The sequence below is a fragment of the Diabrotica undecimpunctata genome, chromosome 7 (assembly GCF_040954645.1).
Source record: "Diabrotica undecimpunctata isolate CICGRU chromosome 7, icDiaUnde3, whole genome shotgun sequence".
NCBI lineage: Eukaryota > Metazoa > Arthropoda > Insecta > Coleoptera > Chrysomelidae > Diabrotica > Diabrotica undecimpunctata.
Genome location: NC_092809.1, coordinates 149477434 through 149505333, shown reverse-complemented (window position 1 = coordinate 149505333; position 27900 = coordinate 149477434). Strand labels below are relative to the sequence as shown.

General features: G+C 34.0%; 1 protein-coding gene across 1 annotated transcript in view; it reads left to right on the top strand.

The window, feature by feature from the left end:
* Window positions 1-27900, top strand: part of LOC140446673 (uncharacterized) — a 110091-nt gene that overhangs the window by 31903 nt on the left and 50288 nt on the right. Inside the window, exon 7 of the mRNA XM_072539266.1 lies at window positions 1767-1967. Within this exon, the coding sequence (XP_072395367.1) occupies window positions 1767-1967 (201 nt within the window). The remainder of the gene's footprint in view (window positions 1-1766; window positions 1968-27900) is intronic.

Genomic DNA, 27900 nt, shown 5'->3' with positions numbered 1-27900 from the left:
AAACCATAATACGACCAGCAGTGACATATGAAAGTGAAACATGGACATTGAGAAAGAAAGAAATCAATAAGCTATTAGTATGGGAACGCAAAATCCTGCGAATTATATATGGTCCTTGCAGGGACAGCGTGACAAATGAATGGAGGAGCAGATACAACAATGAAATAGAGACTCTCTTCGGGAAAGGAAACATCGTAAGATACATAAAAGCCAATAGATTAAGATGGGCAGGCCACGTGGTACGGAGTGATGACGACAGACTGATTAGCAATGTGTTTTGGGAAAGACCAGATGGTAGAAGATCGACAGGAAGGCCTAGAAAAAGGTGAAAAGACGCAGTCAGGGAAGACCTGGAGAAGATGGAAGTAAGGCCATGGGAAATAATAGCACAGGATCGGAATCAATGGAAGGCAATAGTAAACGCGGCAAAAACTCACGAAGAGTTGTAAAAGCCAATGATGATGATGATTAGATAAACAAATGTGTATTATTTCAAAAGATAATATAATATAAAAATAGTCGATTAATTACGGCTGTCGCCGCTTCTCCGCCCCCAATTTCCATCTTTTTCTGTCATATGCAGTTGCCTCTTCTAAGTCGCTTGCCGCTATTGCTTTATTAATATTGTTGCGTCAACTTCTCCGTGGTCGTCCTCTCTTTCTTCTTTCAGGAGGAATCCATTCCAGTACTCTTCTATGCCATCTGTACTCTGGTATTCTTTTAACATGTCCGAACCAGATTAAATGTTTTCTTTCTATGTCATCTTTGAAATTTTCTTTCCATTTTCATTTCGTTTCTTATTTTTTCAACTCTAACTCTGTCCAGTTTCGATCCACTGCAGCTTAGTCTCAGATATTCCATTTCTCTCGTCATATCGTCATAAGTTTGTTTCAATTAGCTTTGGGACGTCCCATACTTCCGAACCGTAAAGTGTAATACTTTGGGCTATACTACCGTAAACGTGTTTTTTGGTTTCTCGTCGAATTACTTTTTGCCAGAGAAGAGAGTTTAAGGCACGGGTCGCTGCTCTACCCTTGTTTATTCTTTTCCTGATTTCATCTGCGCTATTTCATTTTTTGTTAAAAATGACTCCCAAATATTTGCAGGATTGCATGCCTTTAATTTTGTTGTCTTCCAAGACTAGGTCACATATTTCATTTGTTCCCACTGAGAGATATTCACATTTTGTCATATTCATCTTTAGACCTGCCACCTCATATTATTTTTGCAGCCTTCTTACTATACAGCTAAGATCGTAGCTGTCTTCTGCAATTACTACCTGGTCATCCGCAAAGAAAAGTGTATATAGCATGTTTTCTTCCACCGCTATTTCCATGTTTCTACATCTTTTTACACATTTCACTAATATATATATATATATATATATATATATATATATATATATATATATATATATATATATATATATGTTCGGATAAATTTCCGCGGTCAGATAAATGAAAATTTCTTAGTTCTCGGGAAGAACCGCGTTGAGAATTTATTACTCGACGTTTCGGCACCCATTTTGAAGCAATTTTTAAGATGGATACGGTTCCGTTCGAGTTCGGGGTCTAAATTTGCCTACTCTCCTTACTCGTGACGTACCAGTATCGTGTTCTGTATGTCAGAACATACTGATAAGACTATACCCAATTTATCATCCCATCCTACACAACATAAATTACAAGGATTACAAAATAAATGAAGAAATTAAAAATGCTACAAACTAAAAAAGTTTGTCAAACAAGTAGAACGAATCTTTTAAGAATTACAATTGGAACAAGAATATAAGGAAATGACCGCCTTATTAAGCAAAAACGCCGCAAAAACGACGTGCTGCGTTGGAATGAAGACATTAAATAATCTGCAAAATCAATCAAAAACCACTAAAAAGAATAACAACAAAGAGAACTGGAAGAAAAGAGCTATGTTCACCTATACGAATAAAACAATGATATATGGCAGTGGTAAGTGCCGTTGTCCTGCACAATAAGGTATCTGACTAAAAGAAAAGTATAAAATAATATTGTTATAAAGTATGGGCTCTTATGAATATCTTTCCCGAAAGTTATATTCTTTCTGTAAATTATTTTACAACTCCTAATTAAATTTGCAAAATAAGCAAACAAATTTTGCATTAAAGTATTAAATATATAATATACGGACAGCGTTATATGCCAAAATTAATTTAAAATTTATTCTGGTTATTCTGTGACTATCAATATTTTTTTCCCAAAACGCATTTCTCCATTTTATGGCTTAATTTTATTAAACTTGGTAATTCGTTTTATAAAGATCACTTTAAATTATGCTATTAATTAAGCATAAAAGTAAGTTCAAACATTATTTTTGTTAATTAATTACTTTAGTCTAATTTAATTATGTCATAAATACATGTTGCAAAAATATATTGAATATAATATTTTTGCTTAATTAAAATAAATCATTCTCGATTTTGTAATTTGAAAAGGCGTTATTGTTTCAAATACAATTTAATTACTGATTGAATTTTTTATGAACACATGTTTTATTTAAATTATTTATTTAGTAATTAAAATAGTTATCAGTAAAATCATTTTCATGGTTGCAGCCTCGTTTGTTTTAGGAGTCCGATTATTATTAAAAAATATAAATTTTGCCCTGTACAGGGTGACTAAACGAAAAAGAAACAGAACGATTTTCAATAATGTCTAAATTTTAGAATAATATTTAGAACATTCATCTTTTATTGACAATATTTTACGGTACTTATGACTCCACTGCTTTCTCTTTTAAGTAAGGAAAAGAATCGCCGTGAAATATTTTAAGTACATTGATTCTTTTAAAACTACTGTTGCTCTTTTTTCAATAATCCCGAAATGGTAAACTTATGACCACTTCTGAGTGTTGACTACTGCTTAAAACCATCGTGAAATGCTCTAATCTTAAATATGTGCTTGCCGAATATATATGCTGCAATCCTTAGTTATTTTATTGACATAAAAACAGGACTTGCTCGATTGAATTTAAATCCAGAATGTATGGTGGCGAATAAAATAATTCAAACTTAACTTCAACAAGATAATCATTCACTATTCATGTGTGACATAGTGATATGAGGATATAAATTACGATGCATTAGCACGAGTATACTGTTTGTTGAGAAGCTTTTTTCTGTAAAAATCTGTCGCCTTGGCATTGACTTTGACGCTTTCCATGGACCTCCAACCGCTCTATTTTGTAATCACTTTGATCGATATGACCAAACAACTTTAAAATTCTAGAGTAAACAGTACTATACAGACGCTATTTAGGTTTAATTTTATCTAGAACCGAGACATTCGTGTCCTTAGAATTTGAAGAAGTCGTCTTCATGTCCACATTTTAAAATCATCTATGTATATCTGTCTCTTTCAATGTACATGTCTCACATGCGTAGTAAAATAAAGAAATTATGATTTTCTTTTTGTTTTTCATAGTAATATGACGATTACTTCATACCTTGTAGTTCAGTCATTGCTACTGTGGCTAGTTGTATGCGTCTGTGTATAATCGCTAGAGCTCCAAGACATTTTATAGGGGAGACCACCTCGCACTCCGCAATAAATCAGGTTTCAGGAAACTGCTGATGGCGATCTATATGCACGATTTTGGTTTTGCTGCAGTTTACTGTGAGTCAAAACTTTTCAAAACTTTCCAATTCGATTTTTTTAATAAGTTAGTAATTTCTTCTGAAGTAGAGGCTAGAGGTGTAGTGTAGTTTGCCAAACAAGTTAGATATTTTTACACGGCATAGGTATACTCCTTTCTCCAACCATCCAAAACACAGCGCAGTATAATCTTTTAATAGATGTTACGAAGAGAAAGCGCATCCTTGGATAGGAAAAAATTTAAAATGATGCATATTTCTTTAAATACATTTTTTTTTAGAGATAATGCTACTCTACACAAGAATTGTACTGTAAGCAGACATAATTTTCAGTTTTTGATACACTTTTAATTTACAGTATATTTTCACCCACAATCAAACAAGATGCTCTTAAATGTTTGGGTTAAATTCTTGAAAAGTATATCATCGGACCATACTTTCTCCAATAGTACATAAACGGAGAAAGTTATCTACATTTTTTGGACAACCAATTGCCGGAATTATTAGAAAAAAAATATGACGCTCCAGTCAATTACAATTATTTAGTAAATAAGCATTAACATAAACTTTCCTGGACGAAGAATATAAAGGGGAGGAGCTAGAAGGTAGCCCTCATGATCTCCAGAGTTATACAAGGTTGCCTTTTTCTGGGACTACTAAAGAAGGTACATAAGAGAAAATTAGAAATAAATATATAAGATTAAACAGAAATGTATTATGACTCTCTGGCAAGCAGTGCAACCACCGACCAAAGTATTGCTATCATAAATCAAATGCCTTGGACTGATCACAAAGTAAATATCAAAGCCCTTGTGTACAGAGCGTGGCAAACTACTTGGGATCACACTGCTAACAAACTCAAAGAATGTCTAAGTCAAGTAGGAACCAAACTCATCTTATCGAATAATAGAAAAGACCAAGTCATCATCAACCGACTCCGAATAGGACATACTTTCCTTACACACAAGCATATCTTCAACCAGGAGGCTGCTCCGATGTGTACCAAGTGCAACACTCAGTTGTCAGTGAAACATATAATTGTTGAGTGTCCAGTGTACCAGAACGAAAGAATTGCGTGTGCCCTTAGTGATAATTTAAAAAGTATACTAACGTCAAATTTACAGTCTTTATTAACCCAGATATTACTACCGTCCTTTTAAAAGGCAGTGTAAATTATGCGTAATTTAGGTTAGTACAGCTACCAACTGATAGATGGCTCTAGATGGAGTGTTTTCCAGAGCCAGCATTCGACAAGTTTTAACGATTTTAGTGCGCGCACATGCTGTAATTGTTAGGTTATCTGTGTAAATTGCCAGGTTTTGGACTACAAAATAGATGCTTATAATTGGAGGTAAGCCTAGAATTAAAAAACTGTTATTTCACGGCATTGGCATGTGGATTATTGTATAATAGGGACTTATGTACGTATATTCTTGGCTCGAATAGTTGTCACGTTGTTTCAAAGGCTCGCCGCTTGGGATTTCATTTTGTTCTTTTAAAAGGACGGTAGTAATTAGTACTACCAACGTGCGTATTGTTTCAGGAGGCCTCTCAAATTGCATGAGCTATTAGAAGAGCTTGATTCTGAGGAAATCCCAGTCCCTCCAGATGGTTTGATCATATTTCCCCAAGAAAATGCCAATGATGATGTCACCGATTGCGACTCCGGCGATGAAGAACTAACTACAATAAATAATTTACCAGGTAGTCAGTTGAGAAACGATGTAGAACTTGTTTTTGACAACGCGACTGAATTACCACAAGATTCTGTGAATTCCAGCCTACCAGAAGAAGATTCGGATGATGACAATATACCATTGGCTTTGTTTCTTTCCAAGGAAAAGCTGCCCCATCAATTAAAGAAGAGAATATCTGCCTACTGGATTCAAGGAGACTTGTATCAACACCCTGATTGTACTTACTGGAAAACTCAATTTGGACCGAAAATTACTCAGTCGCCGATGGAAATTTTCAATTTGTTTTTTGATGAAGTCATCAATTTGGTTACCGAATACACTAACATCTACGCAGGACAAAGAAATCTTTTGAACGACATTACTCAAAATGAGATTCGATGTTTTATAGGCGTTTTTGTATTGAGTGGTTATGTGGTTGTGCCGAAAAGGTACATGTACTGGGAAAATCGTGACGATTCGCACAACGCAATGGTGGTAGCTGCTATATCTAGGGATAGATTTTCCCACATAATGAAAGTTTTGCATGTTTGCAATAACTTGTCATTAGATAAATTTGATAGATTTGCCAAGATGCGACCCCTGTTCGACGTAATAAACAAAAAAATTTATACAATTTTCCCCTTTAGAACAACATCACAGCATAGATGAGGCAATGGTTCCGTATTTTGGTCGCCATCCCACAAAACAATTCATCAGGGGAAAACCAATCCGTTGGGGGTACAAAATGTGGGTAGGAGCCCTTCGTCTGGGATACATAGTTTGGTTCTCTCCTTACCAAGGTAGTTCCACTACAATACCTGAACAATATAAAGTCCTTGGATTGGGTGCATCAGTAGTTCTATCCTATGCAGACAGATTGAATGAAGTATGGCCTCAAAGGCGATTCCATCTTATTTTTGATAATTATTTTACTTCTATTCATTTACTGCATGAGCTAAAACAAAGAGGCATATTTGGTACAGACACTGTAAGGGAAAATCGCACCATGAAATGCCCTTTACCCTGTTCATCTATTATGAAAAAAACTGAACGTGGTAAATACGAGTATCGTCTTGATAAAAATACAGGAATAGTGGTTTGCCGCTGGCATGATAATAATATCGTTTCTATTGCTTCCAATTTTGTACCAGTAATGCCTTGCTTCTCTGTAAAGAGATTTTCACAAGCAGAGAAAAAACATATTCAAGTTCCTCAACCAAATATTGTTAGAATATCCAATAACTTCATGGGTGGCGTTGATCGCAGTGACCAGAACATCAGTTTATATCGAGTGTCCATAAGAGGAAAGAAATGGTATTTTCCCCTTTTTGCTCATTGCGTTGATATGGCTATTCAAAATGCGTGACAGATTCACAAAACTCAAGACGGTAAACTGGATCAACTTGAATTTAGAAGATTTATTACAACTAATATTTTGGAATCTTTTAAAAAAGAAACAGAGCGCGGACCTTCTAAGCGGAATTCGAATTCGGTAGCCAATTCAAGATATGACGGTATTAACCACTTGGTTCTTTATCAAGAAAAGCAATCGCGATGTGGATATTGTCACAAAAAAGTCCAGTTTTTTGTGTGAAAAGTGCAAAATACCTTTACATCCAAAATTTTGTTTTAAATCCTTTTATTCTTTGTAAATTGATACTAATAAAATATATATGATATCTGGTACCGTATATTACTACCATCTTTTTAAAAGAACATGTCAAAACTTGACAGGTATCGTCATAAAAAAATATATGATTGTGTTTTTTTGGTTCCATATGCTATAATTTCAATGAAAATTCGAAATTAATTCAAAATGTTAACAATAAAAGTTTCAGTAATATCTGGGTTAAGCTATCTTAAAATTACTAAACTATATACCAGATTGTAAAAAATATTTTTTTTTATGTAACAATATGTACCGTAAACTGGGGTAACTTTGCTCCACTTTTAGGAGTTATTAAAGGAATTGCGAGGAAAAGTGTATAAACTTTCTACTAGTATTATGTTTTTTTTAATAACTGATGAAGAAGGTATACAATGTAATTATTGTATGGTATTTTTTATTCTAAAAATAATTAATTACATATTTTTTTTTTAATAAAAAGTGGAGCAAAGTTACCTATAGTGTGGGGTAACTTTGCTCCACCTCATAAAAGCATGAAATTTTGTATAGTAACATATAGTTGGAGCAAAGCTAATGGGTTGCTTGTATTAACCTTGCTCCAAAAATATTATTTGTGCAAAAAAAACTAAAAAAGAAGGCAGCATATTCGGCTTAGTACTTCATCAACATTCAGGGGAAATATTCCGCATTTTCGAAACCCTTCCTCTAAATTAGATTTGATTTGTGGACCAAGCAAGTCCATCACCTTTGACAAAAATGGAGGAAAGTGTTGCTTCTGTATATTAGTGTTGCGGATGCCATCTTCAGTACTTTTCAAAAGTGACAAAATTTTTCGTCAGGCTATTTTTAGGGGCCGAAAGAAAGCCACGTCTAGAGGTTGCGTCAAATGTGTACTGTTTGGAGGAAGACAAATTAAATGATTGTCGTTTTCACGACAGAGTTGAAGTGCATGTACTGTAATATGTGAAGAGAGGTTGTCGTATAGTTATACGTTTTTACAATTCAGCTTCCTAAACATAGGTACCAACTGAAATTCAAGCCAATCTGCAAAAATATTTGCATCCAACCATCCGGAACTGCTAGCGTTGTAACGGCATCCTTTTGGCCCATTCTCAGCCCAAGTAGTCCACATTTTAGCAGCCCGGTAATTAACATAGGATGGTAAAAGTTCACCTTTGCCGTTTCCACAGAACATAATGGACACAGAGGTCTTTGAAGCGTTTCTAATTAATTCTGGATACTTGCAACCTCTCTTGACAATGACTTTCTTTTTGCCGGGATCAACAGTGAGATTAGTTTCATCACAATTCCATATATTTGTTGGAGCAACGCCGCCTAACTCGACTGCCAGATTTTCGAAAAAGCTTCTCAATATGTTTTCATCAACTCCTGCTCGTACACGTTTAATATTTTCTGCAAAACGTAGGGAAATTTCAGGATGTCTCACCATAATTTTTTTGATCAAATCCTCTCCAGGGAAGTTATCCTTGAAAAATTTGACATCTCTTCCACAACAGTTTAAATAATTTTTGATAATGTTTTTCAGTTCCCTTGCGTTAGTAGGGAACCCATACTCTCCCATATAAATCAGGCAATTGACAAATTGGTTTTCTTCGCCGGGAGTAAATACGTTTTGCCTCCCTGACGTTTTGGAATGTTTCCCTTTCAGTTTATTTAAAATGGTCCTTCTTGGAATCTTATATTTTTCTTCTGCTCTTCTGTGTGAGATTTCACCTCTTCTTATTTCATTTAAACACTCTTGTAGGGATTCTTGTCTATAGTCAGCATAGCGCCGTGATCCTAGTACTGTTTTAGGTGTTCTAGGCATATCTGTAACAAAAATATATATTAAACATAATATATATTTCGGGGTAATTTTGCGCCACTTTTTTGGAGCAAAGTTACCCCGAGTCACCTGATAATTTGTAAAATTAGGTTAGAAAAAGAAAAGTTTATCATTTGTTCATTTATAAGTCACAATTTAGTAAAAAAGTTGATAAACAGTATACACTTAACGCATACACAAATACTTGTGAGATAATAGCACAACTTTCTACACACACCAAATTTTATACGTAGTTATTACCGAAGTTTTTACACCACCACCTTCTCGACTCGCTGTAGGCATGTAAATGGAAGAGCAAGTCGATGCTGCACATGGGGAGACTTTGTCAATAGGCAACCAGTAAAACGGCGACGCGCGTTTTGTGAAGACGGTTTTTAATTTATAGGTAAATTAAAATGAAACTTTTTTTAGTAATGGAGCAAAGTTACCCTGGCAGGGGCAAAGTTACCCCTGTTTACGGTATCTTACTGTTTGTGCATGTCCCCCCGCTAATAACCCTTGGTGGTTGATGCGGGTATATTTGTTTAAATAAAAAAAAAAGAAATGTATTATGTAAGAATAAAATACTAAAAAATTTTGTTTTTGACATTTCCGGAAAATTTATTAAAACGTATTTTCACTACAGCGTATATGAAGTTTTTACTGTTTATTTCTTAAATATAATAAAGTTTCATCAAGTAACTGTCGAATACATGTCTTCGTACAAAAATGTTATAGTTAGTTTGACTCATTCTTTTGAAAATCGCTTGCAAGTATGTATTGACGTCGAGAGAGGTCATTTTGAACGTTTATTAATTCAATGATTTTCTTGTTATTTCTGTTAATTAAATGCATTATTTTACATTTAATATTGCATATTAAAGGTCACTTTATAGTAATTTGGTACTGGCATTAAATTTAGATTTTGTGTAACGATTTTGATGCGAATGCCTATTATCTTCATAGTCTATGATTGTCAAAGCTTTAGCTAATGTCTGTTTTTATTATTGTCCTACACACCAGCAATCCAAACTACTTGGGTATTTTAATATCTAAGCCAACATTAACAAATTAAGGATCAGTCTAAATTATTACGTATATTTTTCGAAATTATTTTTTATTCAATTTTTTACGGTCAAATCTATGGGAGAGTGGAGCTCCTTCAGACATAAAAATTTGAACTGTCATATCACTCTAAATACCTCACCAAATAAAGAAAAAAAATATTCATAAAATACATTGTTCACATACCTTTCACTGTATATAGGCTTTTAATATTAAGCCCTATGTTTGTAAAAAAATCAAAACCATTTTTTGGGACAGCTTCAGGCACAATTTAAAAAATGGCAACCTCATATAAATGTTTTATAAATTATTTACTACAATATTTAAAACTATATTATGATACTTAATCAAACTCCTTATGCATATTGAAGTTTTCCAATGAAACTGAAAAAGACAATAATGATTTCTATCGCTTTGTACCCTGCTCAGAAGGAGTTGGCAAAAGGGAATTTCTAATAAAGAAGCACCAGAGATATCTGGTAAGATGGGGTAATCTTCAATTTTCAATTCACTCCTGTCAAAATTTTGCTGTGGTTCTTCTAATACTTTATCATCAGAGTTTTTGCCATTTTTATCATCAATTGTCTTCTCATTCTTCTCATTTTCAAAAAGAGCTTCTTGGAGCTAGTATTGAGTTTCGATTTTGGATATCCTCGTATCTCCTCAGGACTTAAATAATAGCCAGGCTGCTGAGAGGGCATAGGCGTATAGTTTTGGCAGCTTGATGTTGATAAAGTGTCTACTGGTTGCTGAAAGTTTTCGCTTGAAATTTAGGGAGATGAGGGTGGTTTTTCAGATTCTAAAGTTGGTAGTCTGGCAGCTAGTTGGCATGTTAGAGGTTTATCAGTTTCGTCTGGAGGATTAGGTCACTCACTGACCAAACTGGGAGCAAACATATCGTCGGTGAAAATGTGCTTGTCAACTGAAAATATTCCTGTTTTTTTGAAAGAATTTATAATGCTCTGTGGTAACATGGCACGGCCATGTGCTATTCCAACACATGCGGTAACCTGATAGATTCCAAAACGTTGGCCTGGGTTAGACTTCAACTATGAATCAATTGCAGCATTATAACATGTTTTTAAAGGTTTCATCAATCCCACATCCAGTGGTTGCATCATGTGGGTATAATGAGGTGGAAATGTTAGAATGTGCATTAGCTCTTGCTAGTTCTATTGCCTAAATTAACAAATGGCATCCATGATTGTCGCAAATTAGAAGCATTCTTTTCTTTTCAGAGGAACCTGAACATTTTATAAAGTGCTGCATGACATGAACGAAATTGGAAGTGGTCATCCAACCTGACTGATGAGCCAAACCCAAGGTACCGTTTGGTGCTCCATTTATCATGGCTCTTGAAGTGCACTCTCAGAAATACTAGAGCAGGAGGTATTGAATTTCCAGCTGCATTTATAAACAAAACTGTAGTAACCAGAGTTCCTCTCTCACCACTTACAGCAGCTGCTACTTGTTTTTGGCCTTTTTGTGAAATCACACGAGAAGGTTCTTGGTTAGTTTCAGTTTTTGATTCATCCATATTCCGAATCCTGGATGAATCACAGAGTTCTAGTATCTTTGGATTAATTTTTCATAATTATTAAAAAAATAATTCACCTTATGTTTGTTAAAGGAAATTGCACGTGCAATACTGCATGTTTCAGCAGCACGGAGAGATAATCTTGATTGGCGTTTCATAGAACCGTATAGCCAGTCCTTTTCTACCATTTTTGGAGCTTACCAGTTTTTAGGACAGTCAATATTGTTCATTTTGGCCATCTCATGTGCTAGTTTTCGAGTTTCTAGATTGTTAAGACCATAAAACGTTTTTGAACACTTAATTAAATATGCCCCAAGGTCGTCTTCCTGTTTGTCAGTAAAAACCTTTCTAGTATTGTTTCTTAATTTCATATCATGTTTAGCAGCATTTCTTAACGATTCGCCATCTTGGATGGCCGCTACACATTCTTTCATAGATTTGGCATCAAAATTTCCTTTTGATTTTCTTCCTTCCTATTTCTTACCATCTTCAGACTATCTGCAACAAAAAGAAACCCTTTTTACATAACTAATAATGCATCCGTAAACTAATTTTCGAAACCAAGTTCAGATTTCTGCTTTAATCTGTGCATTTTAAAAATTGCAAGGCAAAACAGACGTTGATAAAGATGTTATTAGAGACATGGGATATCTAAAATTGCATTACACAACATATTTCCTCAACCAAGCAAAAATCCTTAGCGCATTGGTTTCTCTTACTCATAACAGTAAATCGAAATAAAAAGAAAAGACAGTTAAGATTTGATTTCACGTACAGTGCGTTTGTGTATCCGCTTATACGTATTTCACCCTAAAAGGGATCTTCGGATCGGCTATTCACAACCTCACAAATTTACAGAATTACCATCATAAAACCATTTTATTATTTAAATCTTTTCTGCGGGCGTATTAGCAGACATGTTGTTTACAAAAATAAATTAAAAATCTATGCTATTATTGCTTTAAACAACTAGAGGATAATGAAAAATTATTAGCGACGTGGCAACGGAGGCTCGTGGAAAGTCGACGGCGCGCAGTGTTGCCATTTATAAGGTGTATATCTAATTTAAAACTTAACTAACTGTATAAAGAATGCTTAATAAACAATAAAGTATAATAAAATAACATAATATTATGTCTACACTAAAATACAGGGTGTTTCATTTTAGGGAACAGGACCAACGACTTAGGACTTGGACCAATCATGTATGCCAAAATTAAATTTATTGTCTTTAATTTTAGACATTTTATGACATTTTAGGACATTTTATTGTCTTAAAAAAGAGAAAAGGAAGACCGAAAAATAGATGGAATCAGGAGGTAGAAAAAGATATGGAAGAAATTGGACTACAAGGCCAGAAAAGAAAAATGAATAACAAGAAGGAATGGAGAAAAATCACATATCGAGCCAGAGAAGATCTCAGTACATAAAGAAAAGCAAAAATGAAGAAAGAACAAACTTTTTAAGCCATGGGCCTCTAAGGCCTTTAGTGCTATTGTATATATATATAATTTTAGACAAGAGTAGACTATATTAAAAATCGTTTAAACAAAAACAGATTTTTAATGTCAAATCAGCACATTTCTATAGGGTGTTGCTACAGTCACTACAATCAATATTGCTACTAAATTAATAAAAAAAAAAGTAATTATCTTTTAACTTACCTCGTATAACATTGCAAAACCTTATATTGCAGAAACGAGAACAGTTCAAAAATGTAAAAATATTCAGGTGTTTTATCAAAAAAAAAGGAAAAGTTTGTTTATATTTGAAAATATTTGCAATTATGGTACTACCTATGCTCCAACTTTTACCTAAATACTTTTTGTACATCATATGACAAATGAGTAATAATTGTACTTCCTCGCACTAATGACGCACCCTGTACATTTTTGGAGTCTCTTTTAAGAAGTTTTTGATCTGACAATCTATTGTTTACTCTATGGCTTACCCGTGCTAAAAACCTATTTAAGTGTACTATACTTGTCGGTAAGCTTAAAGAAAGTATTTTAATTAAAAAATCGCAATTTATTTTTATATATTTACATGCATTTTATTCAATTAGTAATTACTGCCGATAATTTGTTGGATTAATGTTATTAATAATTTAATTATTTAAGATTTAATTTTTTCTGTTGGTGTAATTTGTATAAAAAATTACCTTATTAGTAATAACTGCATTACTCATTATTTTTATATAAATTTTTATATTCTCAAGTAAATAATCGGTTTTATACAGCAATAATTCGATTAGCAAAAGTGTATACATATACAGGAGAATTTTAAAACGGTGTAGATTAACTTGATTGTACTAATAGATTACAAGCCCAAGGTACATTTTTTGGGGGGTCACTTGGCCCAATATGAATCACATATTATTATAAATCAGTACTACAATATATGTCATAATAACTTTAGAAACTATGCTATGAATTCTTATCTGTACTCAAAGCATGGGAATTTTGCTGTCAAGCGTGCGGCCTAATCTTGGCAGCTTCCTACGAGCGAAAACTGGTTATTTATTGTACACATTGTTCAAACCGCGGCTGATTTTTCACTATTGTGTAATAGTTTGTTTATTACCTTATTACCTTAGCTATGCAATATACTTTAAAATGGAAAATAAAAAAGTTATATACTATTCAGCAGTCAAAGAAATTTACGATGACATTTTAAACAAATCACAATAAATCAGTAAATTAAACTACTACTTTTTCATGGTATAATTACCAGTGAAATTGCTAATAAGATTATTAAAAAATATAATTTTTAAGATTTTTTATGTATTAACACAGTGTTCATCTAAAAAATAACGAGTAGATCACCAGTAAATATTTTAATTTAGCTATGTAATCCAAAACGATTTGGTCTGAAAACCCCACGAATAATATTACTTCTACTGACTCAAATACGAGGCGTGTTTTTTAAATAAGTACCGTTTTAGAATTAAAAAAAGACGTGCAAAGATATGGCAATAATTTTATTTTTACATGAAAGCCTGTACCTTAATCTACTTTTCTAAGTAATTTCCGTGAATATTGAGGCACTTGTATAACGTGGCACCAGTTTTTGAATACCCTCCTGATAAAATTCTGCCGCCTGACTTGTTAACCACTGCATCACAAATATTTTGACTTCGTTATCGTCTTGAAGACGCTGACCGCCCAGGTGTTTCTTCAAGTGCTGGAACAAATGGTAGTCGCTGGGCGCCAGATCAGGGCTGTATGGAGGATGATCTAGAGTTTTCCATTTAAATGATTTGATGAGATCTTTGGTCTGATTAGCCACATGTGGACGGGCATTGTCATGCAGCAAAACGATACCCTTGCTCAACTTGCCACGTCTTTTGTTCAGGATTGCACGACGCAGATTTTTTAATGTCTCACAATAAGACGCTTCATTGATTGTCTCATTACGAGGCAGAAACTCCACAAGCAATACTCTTTTTCTGTCCCAAAAAACTGTGCACATGATTTTCCGGGCAGAAATTGTTTGCTTAAACTTCACTCCTTTGGGTGATTATGAATGTCGCCATTCCATGGATTGTTGTTTCGATTCTGGTGTGACCTAGGCCACCCACGTTTCGTCACCAGTAACAATTTGGTCTAAAAAATCTTCACCTTCACTGTGGAAACGCTCAAGGAAAGTCAATGCACTGCCTAAACGTTGGGTTTTGTGCAAATCCGTCAACATTTTTGGAACCCAACGTGAACACAATTTCCGGTAATTCAAGTTCTCAGTAACAATGCGATACAAAACACTACGAGAATACTGAGGAAAGCAGTCGGACAATGATGAAATTGTAAAGCGTCTGTTTTCTCTCACCTTTTCGTCCACTTTCTGCACCAAATTTTCATTAACGACCGAAGGACGCCCACTCCGTTCTTCATCATGCACATTTGTGCGGCCATCTTTAAATGCTCTTACCCATTTCCTTACCATTCCATCACTCATAATGTTTTGTCCATAAACTTCAACGATCTCATGATGAATATCGATCGGTTTTACGCCTTTAGCACTAAGAAATCGAATAACAGCCCGTATTTCACAATCAACGTGACTCACGATTGTTGGAGGTATCTTAAACACTGGAGTAAACAAGTATACAATGAAGAATCAGACTGTAGTGGCGTCAGTGCGTAGACAAGAGATGTAGGTAACCAGCGCTCATGCGCGGAACGCCGACCGTAGCGCTGCGGCGGCGGAATCGCAAAACGGTACTTACTTAAAAAACATGCCTCGTATATGCTTGTTTTTTAAATTTTGCTTTATTGAAGAGGCAAATAAAACTAAAAGAACAGTACTTAAAAATACTGGAAAAATAATCCTGCATACAAATAAACTACACATACGTGACTCTCAGTTCGGATTTAGACATGCCTTGGAAACAAAAGAGCCGCGTGACTCAAACATCATTTCAAAATACCTTGATCACCAGTAAAAATTAAATCTTTGCTTGATTGACTACCAGAAGGCTTTTGAGAAAAATCGGCATAACTTAAATTGTTGAATAAACGTCAAGAAAAAGCAAATAGACGGAAAATATCGCCGCATATTTTAAAACCTTGGCTGTGTCATGTCATGTTCTTTAACCCTTGTGTGCATACCCGGTTACCCGCGTACCCACCACGACACATTTTTCCATGTAAGTTGATTAAAATTTCACTTTAAACGCCCGAATCGTTGTTTTAACTCAATTGTAAGGCAATGGTGCTTCTTCTTAGGGTGCCTGTCCGTTCCGAATGTTGGCTATGATGACTTTGTTAGTTGCTATGCGGGATATCTGTGTTGAGGTCTTTCTATACCATACTAGCTCTCAGGTTCGCAAGCCAGGATAGTCTTCTTCGTCCTGGGGCCCCTTTTCCTTCAATTTTATTTTGCACAATGCATTGAAGTAGCTCGTATCTGCCTTGATTTATCATTATATGTCCCAAGTACTGCAGCTTACGGCTTTTCACGATGTTGACCAAATCCGCAGTTGTGTTTATGCTCTGTAGTAGTTCTTCATTGGTGATTTTGTCTATCCATGGTATCTTCAGGATCCTTCTGTATGACCATAGCTAAAAAGCCTAAAGTTTTGATAGAGTTTCCGCCTCTAATGTCCACGTTTCTACTCCTTACAGAAGCACTGAGTACACGTAACATTTAAAGAGCCTTATTTTTGTTTCTAGGGTGAGATCGTGGCTCTTGAACACAGAGCTCATAGTCAAGAATGCATTTTTTACCTTTACGATGCGACATTTAATCTCTTGGGTATTGTCCCATTACTCATTACTTATAGTTCCCAATTAGTTGTATTGTGAGACACGTTATGTTTTCCTTGCTGATGATCATTAGCTTAGTTTTGCTGGTGTTTATATCCAGTCCATATTTTCTACTTGTTTGTGTTTTGTCCATTAAGTTTTGCTGTATTGGTATTTAATTCTAGTTTCTATGGTATTTAAAAACACTATTGTATCATCTGCACACCGCAGGTTATTAAGCTTGACTCCATTTATTGAGATGCCTTCATTAATATCTTTTAAAGCCTCTTCAAAAATGCGCAGTATATAAGTACAGATTAAATATTAGTGGTGAAATTATGCACCCCTGTCTCACTCCCCTAAGATTTTGACCTGATCTGTATATTCTCCATCTATTCGGAGTAGCGCTGATTGATTTCAATATAGGTTAGCTATTCCGTCTTTTCCATCAATCCCTGTCCTCTTCAGCACTTTCATCATTTTTTTCATGCCTGACTCTATCGAAAGCCTATTTGTGGTCAATCACGCATGCAAAAACACTACAGCTGAGATCTATACATTTTTGAAACAATGTCTGCACGCTAAATAAAGCTTTCCCCGTACCAACCGCGTTCACAAATCCAAACTGATTGGGCGCAATTGTTTCCGCGAATCTTACGCGGTCTACCTGAAACTGGTCTATGTCTCATATATATGCCATTTTTTATCCTCTTTATTATCTCATACACTGCACTTTTTCCGAGTTCAGTCAATTTCACTAATTTTTTAACGTTTCAGACACCCTTTCTATGCAAATATTCCACCACTTTTCTTCTTTCTACTTGCGACATTATTTCACAAATCTTAAGTCTGTTTACAAACAACAATATTTGACAGATGCTGTTGTCATGCGATTTTGTCCATAACCTATTATCGGCACAACCTACTTGATGCATTACTTTTGTCTTAAAATGTTACAAAAAGGAAATCTATTAAAATTAGGAAAAATATAAAATTCTGGAGACTTGTTAAACGGACTATAATTAAAATAAGGTATATTATGAATTATACTTACGATTTTCGTGAACTAAATACTAAATAATTAAGGGTACATTGTTAAAAACAATATTTCCAACAACACACAATTTATAAGTACAAAAATGAAAAATTTATAGGTTAGAATTGCTTCGCCAAGTAAACATTTATAAGGGACGGTTAGTGCCAAAAGAACGTATCGCCGGTTTACTTTACTACTTTACAATATTTAATTTGAACCCAAATAACGTAAGCGCTCTTGCTTTACTATGGGACAAAACAATTTTGCACTTTATACATACATACTATCTTCTTAAATATTAACAGTAGCTGTTCCGTTTCTATGGCATTAAAGTTTTAAAACCTTAGGCATACTTAAATATCGAAATCGAGCAAAATTCAATTTTGCCAATTTTGTAGTTACGATCAATAAGGTTGTAGCATTTGAAATTTATTGGAATCCTCTCGTATATGTGTTAATTGAAATCCCCTTTTATATGCATTATAATAACCAAGGATTTTTTTAATGTTTCTTAGTTCGTATCCTTCAATTTAAAGCCCAAATAATCTTTCGTTCTTTTTAGGTCGCCGCCGTCGATAATAAATCATTTTATTGTTTGTTTATGTCACAGGCGCAAATTTTTTCGATATTTCTTTGTTCAAACCGCCCGATATTGCGTTTTCAAATTAAGAATTTACGTCTTAATTTCCGTTGTGTCTTGTTTATGTGTCTTCAACCCAAAGCGTTTTGTTTATTCCAACTTATGCGATAAATTTTTTAAGATAATTTCGTCACTTTCGTTGGAGCCGCGGTGAAGAGCGGTGATCTCCAGCGTCATGTCCAAATTCACGTCGAATTTGTAGTTTTCTGTTTTGTCCCTTTTCAGGGAAATCTTCGTCTTACGTTATTGAAATCAATTGTAGTAGCAGTTAATCGTCTAATTCTACCTGTTCCGGTTGTTTAAGAGGCAGAGTCATAAGTTTTGTGCTCAGTGCCGGCTTCGGCCTCTAATGGTCGATCCAATTTGCAGTGTGAGATCCAGTCACTTTTGTTCGTGTGTTCGTGTCCAGAATTCAACTCCAGTTCCCAACCTCAGGAACTTGTTTTTGTGTTATTGTGAAATCCAGGTAACATTTTTTTTGTGTAAATTTAAAGTAAAGCAGACATTTTAAAAAAAAAGTAATAATTGCTTTGATAACAAAAAATTATTTGTAATAATTAATAAGTTGTAAATTTTTTGGTTTAACTTAGCTGTCATTTTAATTTTTTTTATTTGATGTTAACATATGACAGCTAGTAGCTTTATTATTTTTGATATTGATTTGTTTTGTTTTCTTTAAAAGAACGGTTAACTTACATGTAAATTTTGTAAGTTTTTGTAGTATCTCCAACTCCTGGAAATTGTAAACAGATGACACATGTAAGTTTTTTTTGTATTTTTGTATTTTGCAGCTACTGTTATTATATTTTTGTATTGTCTTAATTTTGTAATTGTTTGTGGTGACACAAAAATAAATGTTAAATTTTGTTTCTTAACATTTTGTTTATTCTTTTTTTTAACTAACCTTTTTTTTTCGAGTTTCCATTTGGAAAAGATATGTTTTTTATGTTTAATAATTATATCTCAAGTTACAACTAGTTGTTGTAATAGTTATAATTAGGCACCTTGAATTAGGCGCTCTTTATAAATTACTAGAGGTGTTTCCTGTTTCTTTTTATTTTGTCCCAAGAGATTCATGACCGTTTGTTTCATATTTTTGTACTTGCCCCAATCCAAACCCCTTGATATTTTTTTACTTATCCACGACCTCAGCTCTCCAGCAACCCCCTGAGTGCCGTTCGCATATGTCTCGATTATTTTGCTTGCCCTTCTCCACCCCCAGTAGTTTCTTCCCCCAATTTTCTACCACTTGTATTAATGCCCCGTGTGGTAGGCAAAATATATTCTTTACAAGGTAGGTAATGGAAAACAGAAATACGGAAACATTAATATTCACTGAGCTTGAGAAAGCATACGATAAAGTAACTCCAGAGGTCTTGTGGTGACTACTCGATAAGAAATGCGATAGTCATAGTTTACGTGACGAAAGAGAGGTGTAGGAAGCGCTAATAATGTTCATGTAAAATTAGGATTAAATTACGACCCATTGCTAAAGTTGATCGATTTTGATTAGTGTTGATATGAGAATATGGAACATCTCAATATGTTATTTCTCAGTATTTAATATAATGAAATATAGGGCGAATTATTTAATTTTTTTATTGCAGACCGAGAAGAACTTAATATTTAGCTATTAGAAATTCGCCTCGTCAAGTCACACTTACTTCATATAAATATACAGCCTTTCTTCACACTTAGAGCGCCCGTCGGCAAAAAAATTTCTGATAGATAGTCTCTCCAAACTTTGAATATTGCATCATTAGACCGAGTCTGACACGGTTTCCCTCTGCGACTTTTTTGGTTCTTGGGCGCTTTCCTCTAATTTTCCCGAAACATTTCACTCATCAGACAGGACAGTCAAAAACAAGTTCCGCCAGAAAATATGTAAAGTGGTTTTTGCAACTGTTAGTGCAAATATCCTGAAAAAACAGTTCGAATTATAAATTTTCGTATGTCGTAAATGGAAAAATTAAAAAAAAACAAACGGGTGTGGCAGTCCAGTGGGACTGCCGATGCCGGTAGAAGTTACACTTCTATACACGCATTCGCCGTTACAAATTTATTTGGGAGTCAATCTGCACAATCATTACATATGTAATGCTATAGGTAAGACATAGCAGAAAGAGAAACAGAATTAATAACAACTTACTAACAATTAAACATTTGACCTGTAATAGGAGTATAGTAAATGAAGGATTAAATCAATATTTTGATGAAAATGTATATTTTTATTTTCATATATGTATGAAAGGAGTTGAATGCAAAAATCTTTTACACATACTCTGCAGTAAAATTCATTGTTTATTTTGTTATTAATATAAAAATACAATACAATACACTGCAACATAATTTAATATAATAATACAATACAAATTAAAATGCAATATTCATAAGTATTTAAAAATGACAATAATATACATAAAAAAATACACTAGAATACAGTGCAACATAATTCAATATAATAATATAATACAAATTAAAATGCAATATTCATAAGTATTTAAAAATGACAATAATACACATAACTTTTCTACTTACGCATGTGTTTAATTTAACATGTAATATTAATAAAAAAGTTTTCCCCGACTGGGAATCGAACCCCGGTCTCCCGCGTGACAGGCGGGGATACTGACTACTATACTACCGAGGACATGACACAAACGTATTTCAAAATTCTCCCGCGTGACAGTTCTGGGTCATACAGTGATTTATTGAGATTATTATTTTGAAATACAAAAGACTAATATAATTATGAACATTTAATAAATAATACAAAACATATCACATAAATAATAATATTAATAAATATTTTATATAATATTAAATATATTATACAAAAGGAACATTTTTATATTCGAGAGAGGAAGAGAGAGAAAATATATCTTCTGTCTCTCTCGTGCTCATATCTTACATATATAATGATTTCACAGATTCACTCCCATACAAATTTCCAACGTGGAGCGCGCGTATAGAAGCATAACTTCAAAAATCAGAAAATTGTAGGAAAACTCACAAGAATCAAAAAAAGTCGCAGAGGAAAATCGTATAAAACTTGGCTTAACGAAGCGATACCCAAAGTTTGGAGAGAGTATCATAAACTTTTTTAAATACGGGCACTCTAACTATCGCTTCTTCTTCTTCCTATGCCGTCCCCATTAACGGAGGTTGGCGACCACATTTTTAAAAGATTCTCTGTCTTTTGCAACGTGGAATAATTCGTCTACAGTCATGTTTGTCCAGTCTCGAATATTTCGCAGCCATGACTTCCTCTTTCTACCTATTCCCTTTTTGCCATCGACTCTACCCTGCATGATGACCTGCAGAAGACTATATTTATTATTTATTTATTTATTTATTTACTATCACTACTGTATTATAAATAAATTTTGTAAAATATGATAGCTTAGTTAAAAAAAACATTAAAGAGAACTAATAATATCAGCTGATTTATTATGTGATTGCGGTTTTTTAGAATATAATATGTAAATAAGTACAACATTATTCTAAACATTTATTTTATTTCGCAAAAATTTGTTTATAATTAGATAATTAAAAAAAGTTATGCCTGTTTTTAAATATTATTCTAAGTTAAACAGCACATTATGTTTTGATTCATTCAACTTTTATTCCTAATTTAACTTTATATTTTTTATTTATAAAATAAAAACAAGTTTGATTCTAAAAAATCTTAATATTGCGTAATATGTTTCTCATCTGCGTTGAAAATTCAATGACTCCTTCGCAAAAATCCCCCTAGATTAACAAGCAATTTTAGATTTGGTCTGATTTATTACAACCGAAGAATCACTGGAATTCCAAGAAGTATTTGGTTTGGAAACTTATTGCCCTATCTAAGAGCCATCATTATATACGAGGTTCGGTTCGTAATATTTTGATCAAATAATTAAAACAATATAAATAGGAAATTAGTACATTTTTACCATATCGTCGGCGATCTGATAATACCTGCCATATGCGAAAACTTAGTTTTTGCATGAAGTTTTTTACTTTTTTTTAACGTTACCAATTTTAAAATCGTTTTCACCTGACCGTATAATTAATACAGTTAAAGATTTTATTATTATACAGGTATTCTACATATTTTTAGTTTAATTTTTTAAAAATATTAAAAATAATGTCAGATAGCAGGTTTTGTCACAGATTTTGTTAGGGTTTGCAGATACTGCATGATACTTATATTTTTTACTATTACCTGTTAAATGGTGTTTACAAAAAAATGTTTATTGAATGATTTGTCAAACTTAACTATCTAGTTACAAAAATAAAATTAAAATAGCGTTTAGGTACTATTTCTATCTTGAACTGTTTTTTTAGAAGTTCGATGTGGGGTTTGTATTTCTTCCTTTTGGCCTTTTTAAGAATTTTCCTTTGTATATGGGAGAAGATCGTAAAACATGCGACATTCTTTTGATATGACACTCTTCAAATCTTGTAAGTGACGCCATTTTTTTTGAGTGATTGCCAAACGATTGTTGTATAGCTTTTTGTAATCTATATTGGTTTCAATGTTTTTGGGTCTAACAGGAAGATGCTGAAATTCTTCGTTAAAATTTAGTTTAGATTGAATTAGTCCTTCGGGATTATACCATAAATCTTTAATGTCTACAACAAAATTATTTCTACCAGGTTTGATTGTGGAGTACTGCTGCAGTTCTGATCTGGCATAATCTTTAAAAAAATCGTAATTTGGTTCAATAACTTCATATGGATCAGATTTTATTCTAGCCTCTTTGGACGCTTTAACATAATAATTTGGTAACTCAATAACCCTATGTTTTAGTTTTCTTTCAATACAGCTATGTACAGAGTCACATTCCATTTGTGTGTGACCTTTGGTAAGATATTTTTGCGTAACTGAGACTCTATACTTAACGGTAAAAGTAAGACGTGCGTTCGCCATAACATTGTTTCGGTTTTGAAATGTGCAACCGTCTGAGTAAATTACGATAGGTAGATTTTCTCTCAAGCAGTGCCTCTCTAAATAATCCATTAAACAAGAAATAAAAGTGGAAGCCTCCAAACCGCACTCTACTTCTGTAAACCAGTAACAAGTAGCTTGATGAGTTGTAGTGTTATATATGGTAAAGTTGTGGCATCCCAACTTTGTTTTGAAGTATATTTTAGTGGCATTTAGTGAAAGTGCTACTTTTATAGCTTGCAAGGCCATACAGAGCATAATACATTCTTTCTTATGAGCTTTAGACTTATCTTCACGTTGTTCATTTCGAGCACTGTGTTTCTCTTCATACGTTTATTTCATACCTTCTTCTTCTTGACGTGCCTATCCGTTACGAATGTTGGCGATCATCATGGCAATCTTTATCTTATCTGCAGCAGCGCGGAAAAGCTGCACAGATATTGTATTGAACCAGATTCTGAGGTTCCTCCAACATCCAAGATGTTCTTCTTCTTCCTCGTTTTCCAAATATTTTCCCTGCAGGATTGCTTAAAGGAGAGCATATCCGAATTCATTCCGCATAATATGAGGACCTCCTCATTTTGACTCGGGCAGTCCACGGGATCTTAAGCATTCTCCGATATATTCGTATCTCAAATGCTTTCAGTTTTCTGCACATATCTTCGTTCAAGATCCACGATTCAACACCATAAAAAAGGACAGAGAAGACGTAGCACCGTAGAATTCTTACTTTTATACCAAAAGAGGGATTGTGACTCTTGATGAAAGAGCCCATCCGATTGAAGGTGGATCTATCTTTTCCGATGCGTGCTCTAATCTCCTGGTTGTTGGTCCATTCTTCATTTATTATGGTACCGATGTAGTTGTAGTGCGTCACTCTTTCTACAGGGGATTGGTTGACGTATAGTTGACCTTTTGTAATTCTTTTCTTGCTAATTATCATAAGCTTTGTCTTCTTAACGTTTATTTTGAGTCCATATTGTTGACTGTAATACGTGATTTTGTTCATAAGAACTTGTAGGTCTTCTAAGTTGTCCGCAAATATTATGGTGTCATCTGCATATCTGATGTTGTTCAGCTGGTAACCATTTAGTAGAATACCTTTTTCAGTTTCGTGCAAAGCTTCGATAAATATTTTTTCAAAGTACAGATTAAAGATTAGAGGAGACAAAATACAGGCTTGCCTCACTCCACACATGATTTTCACATAGTCTGTGTGTTCACCTTCAACTCTGAGATTTGCTGTCTGATTCCAGTCGAGACTTCTAATTATTGTTAGATCTTGGTTGTTAATTCCTGTTTCTTTTAGTATTTGCATTATCTTGGCGTGCTGTACTCAATCAAGCGCTTTCTCGTAATCAACCAGACATGCGTATACGTCGCAGTTGACGTCTCTGCATCTCTGGAATAAGACTTGTACTGAGAACAAAGCCTCTCTAGTACCAACAGCATTTGTGATCTCGAACTGGTTGGGGGAAATTTGACTTTCACAGAGCTTGTAGATTCTCCTATGAATTATCTTTAGGAACAATTTTAGAAAATGACTCATAAGGCTTATAGTACGGTAATCTTCGTATTTTTTTGGCTCCTAGTTTATACCGCTTCGTCGATATTATTTTTTTCGTGTTCAATGCATAAGTCGCAACGATCTTTTTTGAGGAAAAATAAGGAAAGAGTCATATCCGTAAACACTTGTTTAAATTTTTTGATGCCCACGAATTGTAAATGTTTTTGTTTGCAAACCGTAACATAAAGATTATGCAACTGTTTTATCGTTGTAAATTTTTGTTCCAAATCTAGTTTTTTGTATTTTTTCTAACATAGTGTGAAGATTGTTTTGGTAAACTCTCGAAAAATATTTTTAAGTTTCTGTTACTCTCTTCAAAAGCATTTACTTTGTAGTTTTTGTGTTTTCTGTTTATATTCCTTTGAGATTGTGATTCAGTAGTTCCGACTACACTATTTTTCAACCAACTCTCTACTGTAAAACGTCCTAAACCAGTGGTATTAAAAACATATTTCTACAAACTTGCACTAAACTATTACCATTATGTAACCTATAGATTATTGTGTTTCCGTGTTTGCTTTCTTCTGCCTCTGTCGTCGTTCTTGAAGGTAGTTGGAGACTTACATGTCTTGACACAAACACTTTCCTTTGGTCCCACGTCATATTCTTCCAAAACCCGGTAAATATTTTGTCTCTAATGTCTTCATTAAAAGTATTACAAAACCTCTTCTTGGATTTTAAGCACATTTTTGAGGCACATCTTTCTCCTTTAACTCGAGCTGGACGGGGAACATTTTGTTTAAAGATCTTATTTTGACGTGACAACGTCTTAAATTAGGTTGTGGCTCGGAGTCATTCATGAAAAAGTGTAACGCCCGCTCACGTCTGTTACAGTGAGTCACCGAACGAGAGAGAGGCCCGCCGGACCGGCGAATGACTTGCGTCTCTCTCCCACTCAAACATGATCGGTCCGCTGCGCGCGCAGCACTAGAGAATTAGGCGCGTTGAATCGGTGCGTGCTTCCGTGCTTGTGTCTCTGCCGTTCAAGACACATTACAGCAGAAACACTTCCTTTCATTTCATATTTCTCCTATCATCGTCCTATCCTCAACAAAATCACTCAAATAGAAATTAGTTAAGTTTAAGTTTACATGTACAATGTTTTAGTAAACAAAATATATTTCTATAGTTAAAATTTGTGCAATTCTTATTTTCATTCAATTCCTTGTTCCTATTGTGCAATTTAATAATATTCATATCAATAAATATTCTACCGAGAAAAAGACGTTGTCACGTAAAATCTTCGCCCGTAAAACCGACTTTACAGGCAACCGATTTTTTTTATCACAAGAAAACCCTAAATACACCTCTCCTTTCATTCTTAGTTTTTGGTTTTTTACTCTTTTTCACTCATCTGGGTCACCTTTATATTTTCTTTTTCGACCATTCAGTTATATCGCCTCACTAGGGTTTTTGATGTTTCAACTACATTTCTGCTCTTGGCATTTATTTTTTTCGGTATCATTACAAATGTTGACAGTAGTCAGTCTGTTGGTATATGTCCTGTTTCCTATATTTTATTAAAGATAAAAGAGGAAGTTTAGAAGAGGATGTTTACCCTTATCGTCGAGTAGTTTGATTATTTCGCTTTAAATTTCATCTGGACCGGTTGCCTTCCTATTCTTTGATAGCTTTATAGCTATTTCGATTTCATCGAGTATTATGTTTCGACCAGTCAATATATCTTTTATTTGAATTTCTGTTCTATTGTCATCAAACAGCTCTTCAATATATTGTTTTCACCTCTCTAATCTGTCTTGTTCATTGACTATAATATTTCCTTGTTTATCAAGTAAACCACTTGCAGTTGATCTATATGTTCCAGTTATTTCTTTCACTTTTTTGTACATACTTCGTTTTCTGCAGTTCTTCTAGTTCAAGACATTTGTTACTGTATCATTTTTCTTTTGCATCCTGGATTTTTCTTCTGATTTCTTGATCGATTTTATTGTATTCTTCAGTGTTTTTATTTTTCTGTTTTCGTCTGCTTTCCATTAGTCCCAATATTTCATCAGTCATTCATTGTTGTTTGCGCTTGTTTTATACTTTTTAGTTGTTTCTTGCATAATGGTTTGATATGATTCCAGTGGCCTTCGGCGTTATGTGTTTTTTCCGTTTTTTCGAATTTCTTTTCTATCTCGTATGTAATTTCATGATTATTATTTCGAATACAGTCAGTGTTTATTCGTTTAGTCGGTTGTTTACGTTTTACTTTTTTAAGTTTGAGTTTTAGGCCACTGATTAATAAGTTATGAACTGAGTGGATATCGGCTCTAGGTAAAGTTTTAGTTATTTCGGTACCTTTCGGTAATTGTATATAATCGATCTGATTTCTTATGATCTTCTCTTTAGTATCTGCGGGTGACCAAGTATATAAATGACGCTTGGGTAGTTAGAGAATGTATTTGTCACACATAGATTGTTCTCTACGCAGAATTCTACAAAACGGTCTCCCCTGTCATTACGTTGTCCAAGTTACCTGTTATACTTATAAGATTTCAAGACCATATTCTAATTTTTATAAATGTAGTGTCGTTCCCCTAAAATAGTCGTCACCCAGAACGGAGGCTTAGTTAACTTCCCGAACATTTTCGCTATCATTTTAGTATATTTTTTATTACAATGGAGATCTTTAGATTTCTATGGCCAAAAAGATTTTCGGATATTTGATGCCTGGATTCCTTTTCTATCAGTATCATACCCTGTACGTTTTAGTCAACACACCACTAATACAACACAAGTGCAATAATACCCCACACCGACTTGTAGTTTTTCTGTATAAACCAAGATCCCTACTGTAAGGACTAGCCTATAAGTGAATGTATTCTTGCCCGTATTCCACAACTAGGAGTAACAAAATTTTGTATTACTGTGTTTCTATCATAACCATCCTTGTCTGTATATTAAAAATTCGTCTAAGGTGATGTATAGATTTATTCACGTTGTTTTGTTTGCGTCATTGGTTATGTTTGACCAGTTTATCTTATGTCTTTTTTTACAATGATAGCTTAAACAGGAAGCTAACAGGCAATAGTTTCTTAATATGTCACATTAATATAATTCGAAATATAAAGATCTCACCTGGTATTTGATAGTATTTACACCGGTAATGAAAAA